Below are 7,763 nucleotides of genomic sequence, written 5' to 3'. Positions count from 1 at the left end.
TATAATACAATTGATAAAAATATGCCACACTTTGATAAATACTATATACAATGCAGGAATGAATGCACAAGTTCAGCTGCTGACTGGTGTCGGGGAGTGAGATTGACGATGGGATGCAGAATCTCAGGCAGACATTATAATCCTGATGTGAAAGAGCCGGTGTTGGACTGGGCTGGACAAAGTGAAAAATCCCACAACACCAGGTTCCAGTCCAACAGCTTTCAGGTTATGGTCCTGTTGGGACCATAACCTGGTGTTGGGGTGATTTTTTAAAACTTTGTACAATCCTGACATCTGACAAACACAAACAGAACACTGGAGCAGATACTGTAACCTAGGCTGGATGTCCGAGGGGAGTTACAGGCGTTATACACTGCCACCTTTTCATTTTGACAAAAAAAAGACTTCAATGCATTTTCTGTATCATTGAGAAGTTTTAAACCTACAAATAAGTTGAGGAATTAAAAGTTGTTGTCAAATGTATCGAACCTGGCAGAAAACCCAGGAACCAGTGATAAACCAACTGGTTTAAAAGTCGTGGTTAATCAGCCAACAGAGATGACCAGGTTCAGAGATTAGGCAGAGCTAGACGACATCACACCAGTTTCCCCTTTTGGTGGTCGGTGGGGAACAAAGAAAAACAAACACTGCTTTCCCTCCGTATTCCTCTCCTTAACGAATGGCCGGCAGCTCTTAAACACGGTCAGTTTCAGAGGAAATGGATGTCCACCAACAAGTCCCTCAGCTCCAGACCGGCCTGTCACAGGCAAGAGGCTGCCTCATTCTAACAGGAAAATAATCAGGCACCTTTTCCACCGCATCACCTGCCTATTTAACATGGAGATCCATGAGAGACACAACACTTTCACACTGCAAACAAGTCCACCCTTTGGCTGGTATGGGAGTTCAGTAACTCAGTCTCAGACAGGACAAACAAACACGCAAGCACACAGGCACAGTTTCACAAAAGGCTCAAATCAGACAGAAAGGATACAGGCTTCTGCAACACAGCCATTCATAAACTGCAGGATACCTGAAGATGCCTTGTGAAATTTGAAATACAGAGAAACTTTTGAAGTAGGTTAGAGGGGTAGCTGCCAAAAAGTGCCAAAAGGTTCCAATCTGTGTTGTTGGTGCAGGTAGTAAGCAAATTATTCGCTGAGGAGATGCTACAGTCCAATTAAAAATAGTTTAACAAAAACTAAAGATGCACTAGAGCAGACTATGGGCCTGCAGGAAATAGTGCTACGCTCACACAAACAGATCGTTATCGTCTGAAAAGCCTACTCTGGAGAATAATGGAGCGCTCTCTTGTTTGTACAATATTTTCTTTGAAAGGAGAGTCAGCCCGTTCACCTTGTCCTAGAATGAGAGCAGAGGGACGGCATGCTCCAATCTGATTAGCCTTCGGCCTCTCCTTCAGCCCAGTCTCTCACCGGGGCTCAAGGGGTTGGAAAGTCAGCTTTTAGTCTAAGAAGCGGTGGATGTCATTGTTGAGCCGGAAGGATGGCTGGATCACTTGGTTCAGGTGGGGGCAGTCGTAGCTGCATTTACAGGATTGGATCATCATCATATTCTTGCTGTAGCTCTGACCATCCTCACAGTAGAACTGGACACGGATTGTTCGGGTTTTTCGCGGTGAACAGCAGCGCTGGTCTGTGCACAAGCCGCAGGAGATTGGCTGGTATTGTTTTACGCTCTTGCAGGCAGCACAGGTAAAACGGACTGGTTCCATCGCCCTTTGGGTCCTGGTGCACTTCCCTTTCTGAAAGAGGGAACGGGACAGTTTCAAGGAGTCTGACCTGCTCAATCATCTTAACTACTACGTTCTTAAAACTCTTTATGTTTAACTAAGAGAATCATTCTTTGCCCCCCCTAACTTAAACAGGTGGCTCAGTGGTTAGCACTGCTGCCTCACAGTAACAGGGACCCTGGTTCAATTCCAGCCTTGGGTGACTGTCTGTGTGGAGTTTGCACATTCTCCCCGTGTCTGCGTGGGTTTCCTCCGGGTGCTCCGGTTTCCTCCCACAGTCCAAAGATGTGCAGGTCAGGTGAATTGGCCATGCTAAATTGTCCATCGTGTTAGGCGCATTAGTCAGAGGGGAAATGGGTCTAGGTGGGTTACTCTTCGGAGGGTCAGTGTGGGACTGGTTGGGCCGAAGGGCCTGTTTCCACACTGTAGGGAATCTAATCAATTTAATAAAAAGGTCATTATTAGCTTACCCTGTGGGAATATTTACAGGAACAAATCATTCAGTTTCTCCAAAGCATTGGAGTAAATTCTCATCAGGTTCACTCAAGACATTCCTGGGATGAAGGGTGGGGTTTGTTTTCCAAGGACCAGTTGTGAACTGAAAATGTGTTGCTGGAAAAGCGCAGCAGGTCAGGCAGCATCCAAGGAGCAGGAGAATCGACGGTTCGGGCATGATGCCCTTCTACAGGAATGAGTCTTTGGATGCTGCCTGACCTGCTGCGCTTTTCCAGCAACACATTCCCAGCTCTGATCTCCAGCATCTGCAGTCCTCACTTTCTCCCCAAGGACCAGTTGAGCGAGTTGGGAAGCTTCTTTGGGTAGGCAACATGGCTGCTGGGAAGGTGGCGGGGGCAGGAGGGGGGGAGGGTGGGGGTGGGGATGGCGGAATCTAGAACTGGGGACACATTTTAAAGCGATGGGTCTCCCATTTACAAAATGGAGAGGAGGAGGTGGAATTTACTCTCCGAGAGGGTGGTTAATCTTCAGGATTCCCTTCCCCCAACAAGTAGCACAGCCTTGGTCACTGAACAGATTCAAGGCTGAGGTGGACATTTTAGACTGTTAAGGGAATTCAGCGTTATTGGGAATGGGGACAGGGGCTGACAGGAGGAGATGACACTACACACGATGGAGCCACGATGGAGGAGGCTTCAGGGGCTAAACGCTCTGCTCGTTTTTATTAATCTTCCATTGGATACAGGAGGAGCAGCGAGGTCAGCATTGATGACCCAGTCCTAACTGCCATTACTAGGACCATTCTCAGGCTTAGAGTGAAGACTGAGCCACATAACTCTAGGTCGGCAGTCACAGGTGGGTCAGACCACATGAACTCGGCAGATTTCCCTCCCGTGAAAGGATTCGAGGGAACCAGGTGGGTTTTTACAATAATCAATGATAAATTCACTATCACCAGGTTTACAATTCTACATGTTGCTAACAGAGTTTAAATTCCACCAGCTGCCATGGGATTTGAACCATGTCTAGGGTTCCAAGGAGAAATCCAGTGAATTTCTTGCAAACGTCAGCTGGTTGCTGGTCCTGAGGGATGAGCATCTCCACTTCATACCCATCCTGCAGCTACAGCATCAGCTGTCATCTTCCTCCTTGGAACCCTCCAACCCCCCCACGGCATCAATGTGGGATTTCACCTGTTTCCTTGTCTCCCCTCCCCCCCCATCCCAATCCAACCTTCCAACCCGGCACCACCCTCTTGAACTATCCAGCTTCCTTCCCATCTATCCCACCTCTCACCTTCACCCCCACCTCCATCTACTTTCCCCTAGCCCCACCCGTTTATCTCTCAGCCCACCTCCCTCCCGGCCCACCAGCCTCATTCCTGATGAAGGGCTTATACCCGGAACGTCGATCCTCCTGCTCTTCGGAAACTGCCTGACCTGCTGTGCTTTTCCAGCAATGTGCTGTTTGACTCCATCTTCAGTGTGCCTCCCGTTACTCAGTAACTGGCATTAACCTCCTGGTTTGTAGAACTCCTCTCACCTTGAGTTTGGGACTGAAGGTGTGGCCGCAGCCTCGAATCTGACACAAGCGCGTCTCTTCCTTCAGCTTGCAGCCAGGGTTATCATTGCTGACCCTCGTGGACACGCCAAGCCCACAGGACTTTGAGCATTCAGACCACTGGGTTGTCTGAACTGTGCACCTGTGTCGAGGGAATCTCTGTCCTCCAAACAGAGCTGGAACAGCAAATGACAAGTGGTTTTAAAAATCCAGTCAGGCAAAACATAATATTTCGTAAACAGGACCACAGGGATTTCTTAAAATAGAAAACTCAGAGGAACTCAATTGCAAAAAGGTTTTGATTTCATGGAAACTATTTGGATGATATTTTAGTCGTGTTTAGTCAAATAAACAACCTAACACATGCAGCGGCTAAAACTGCTCTGTGGGTCTTCACAACCAACAGGGCACTGAGCTGATTAACCGACTCACCGGGCTGCTTTGTCCGAGAGTGATGCTTGTTTTGAATGAGCTCCCTGCTGCTGATGCCGGCCCGGTAAACCAGCTGGTGAAATGCCGCGCCCTGAGGTTTTGGTTCCTCCCGATCACAGACAAAGGTCTCGCAGCACTGCCCAGGGACTTTGACCAGGCGGCGCCGGGGGCAGTTGCCCCCGGTCAGGGGGAGTTGCTGAGGGCAGAGGGGAATGCAGCCCACTGCCCCATCGATGCAGGCGCACTGGTGTTTACAGTTGGGCTGGAAGGGCTCACCGTGCTGGTAAATCCTCCCGTTGTACTCACATGTCCTGCCCTCGGAGCTTGCTGTTAAAGAGAAGGTGAGCACAGGTCAGAGCTACTCTGTGGAGAAAGTGAGGGCTGCAGATGCTGGAGATCTGAGCTGAGAGAGTGTTGCTGGAAAAGCGCAGCAGGTCAGGCAGCATCCAAGGAGCAGGAGATTTGACGTTTTGGGCATGAGCCCTTCTTCAGGAATGGCTTATGCCCGAAACGTCGATTCTCCTGCTCCTTGGATGCTGCCTGACCTGCTGCGCTTTTCCAGCAACACATTTTTCGGCTCTGAGCTACTCTGTACCTCCCCACTCATTCGCCAACATCAAACCGAATCCCACTGAACAGGAAAATGTTCAGCTGCAGGACATCACTGCCCCCTCTCCCCATGCACTGCTCATTTGTCTGGACACCATGCCCCCCTCCTCCTTCCCCCCTACCCCCCCACACAGTGGCACTAACCTCTGCAGATGCCTCCTCCTTCACTCACTCCTGCCCCCTGGTTACACTCCAGCCCCTTCAGGTGGTCACAGGGTCTCTGCAGACTGCAATCATCATTGAGCTGCCGGGCACAGACTCTGCAACATCCACATCCATCGAACAGCAGGGAGACCCCGGGGGGACAGAGGCCGGGCCTGGGGGGACACTTACACTCACCTGGGCACTGCTGCCTCACCTACAAAACATCAACCAACACACAGTCACTCACAACACAGCGCGGACACCCCCCCACACACAACACAGCGCGGACACCCCCCCACACAATACAGCGCGGACACCCCCCCCACACAATACAGCGTGGACACCCCACACACAACACAGCGTGGACACCCCCCCACACACACACACACCTCACACACACACACACACCTCACACACACACATACACACACACACACCTCACACACACACACCTCACACACACACACACACACACCCCCACACACACACCACACCCCCCCACACACACACCACACCCCCCCACACACACACTCCCCACACACACACACCTCACACACCCCCCCCACACACACACACCTCACACACACCCCCACACACACACCCCCCACACACACTCCCCACACACACACTCCCCCCCCACACACACACACACACCTCACACACACACACACACCTCACACACACACCTCACACACACACCACACCCCCCCCACACACACACCACACCCCCCCACACACACACAACACCCCCCCACACACACACTCCCCACACACACACTCCCCCCCACACACACACCTCACACACCCTCCCCACACACACACCCCACACACACCCCCCACACACACTCCCCACACACACACTCCCCCCCCACACACATACCTCACACACACACCCCACACACACACCCCACACACACTCCCACACACAAATACACTCTCACACACACCCCACACACACACACCACACACCCCACACACACACACACCACACACCCCACACACACACACCACACACCCCACACCCCACACACACACACCACACACCCCACACACACACCACACACCCCACACACACTCCCACACACACATACACTCATACACACACCCCACACACACACACACACCTCACACACACACCCCCCACACACATACACTCACACACACACACCCCGCACACACACACCCCAAACACACACACACACTACCCCACACACACACACCCCAAACACACACACACACTACCCCACACACCCCACACACACACACACCCCACACACACACCTCACACACATACACTCACACAAACTCCCACAGACGCACACACTCCCACACACACACTCCCACACACACGCACACACACTCACACACACTCCCACACACACACACTCACACACACACCTCACACACCTCACACCCCACACACACACCACACACCCCACACACACCCCCCACACACATACACTCACACACACTCCCACACACACACTCCCACACACACACACTCCCGCACACTCCCACACACACACACACTCCCGCACACACACACACACACACTCCCGCACACACACACACACACACTCCCACACACGCACACACCCACACACACACACACACTCCCACACACACACACACACTCCCATACACACACACATCCACACACCCCCCCCACACACTCCCATACACACACACACTCCCGCACACTCCCACACACACACACACTCCCGCACACTCCCACACACACACACTCCCACACACGCACACACACTCCCACACACGCGCACACCCTCCCACACACGCACACACCCACACACACACACACACTCCCACACACACACACACTCCCACACACACACACACACTCCCATACACACACACATCCACACACACCCCCCCCCACACACTCCCATACACACACACTCCGCCCAGAGGGGCACGTTCCCCGTGATGGATTAAACTGGCAGCAGCTCACCTGAGGCAGCAGCAGGGAATCCAGGGGCAGGAGCAGACTCAGGAACACCAACCTCTCCATCGTCTGTCTGCTCTCCCTGGGGCAGAGTGAGGGGATTCAGGTCAAGGGCTTCCCTTCGGAGCCCACAGCCCGCTGCCCACTGCCCACTGCCCACACTCCTTCCCTGAAATCCTCTTCCCTCACCCTGTGCCTCAGCTCCTTCTTCTCTCTCTCTCTCTCTCTCTCTCTCTCTCCTGCTGTTAATTATGCTTCCTGCGTCCCTTACCCATGGTTCTCTCTATGCTGTTTGATTTCTATCAGCATTGTTCTGTTTTCACTGTTCTCCCTGTCTCTAGGCTAGTTTTTCTACATCTCTCTGTGATATTGTCTCTAGCTGTCCCAATTCAATTGTGTGTGTGTGTGTGTGTGTGTGTGTGTGTGTGTGTGTGTGTGTGTGTGTCCCTCTCTCTCTTTCTGTCACTCTGTGCTGATCACTATCTCTCTCTGTATTACCCTGTCCCTGTCCCTGTCTCTGTCTCCCTGTGTTCCTGTTTCTCTCCCTGTCCCTGTCTCTGTCTCCCTGTGTTCCTGTGTTCCTGTCCCTGTCCCTGTCTCTGTCTCCCTGTGTTCCTGTCCCTGTCCCTCTCCCTGTCCCTGTCCCTGTCCCACTCCCTGTCCCACTCCCTGTCCCTGTGTTCCTGTCTGTCTCCCTCTCCCTGTGCTGCCTATTACTGTGGTATTCTCTCTCTGACTGTACCTCCCCTTCATCCCCCACTAATTATACTGTACTCCCCTTGCAATATCAGCCTTCCCATTGGCTAGCCAGCTGTCGGGCTGTCCAATCAGGGAGGAGTCTATCCC

The 7,763-nt window shown here is 52.3% G+C and overlaps 1 protein-coding gene across 1 annotated transcript; it reads right to left on the bottom strand.

Annotated features, from left to right (window-relative positions):
• Positions 1-7,559, bottom strand: LOC132835793 (CCN family member 1-like). Its single transcript, XM_060854862.1, has 5 exons — positions 6,924-7,559; positions 4,955-5,168; positions 4,202-4,528; positions 3,752-3,945; positions 1-1,765 (listed from the first exon to the last, which is right to left on the bottom strand). Exons 1-5 carry the CDS (start codon positions 6,981-6,983, stop codon positions 1,466-1,468), a joined length of 1,095 nt encoding a protein of 364 aa, XP_060710845.1. The 5' UTR covers positions 6,984-7,559; the 3' UTR covers positions 1-1,465.
• Positions 7,560-7,763: the final 204 nt, after the last annotated feature.

Source organism: Hemiscyllium ocellatum, chromosome 45 (assembly GCF_020745735.1).
Source record: "Hemiscyllium ocellatum isolate sHemOce1 chromosome 45, sHemOce1.pat.X.cur, whole genome shotgun sequence".
NCBI lineage: Eukaryota > Metazoa > Chordata > Chondrichthyes > Orectolobiformes > Hemiscylliidae > Hemiscyllium > Hemiscyllium ocellatum.
The sequence above is the reverse complement of the archived record's forward strand: the minus strand, read 5'-3'. Positions and strand labels throughout refer to the sequence as shown.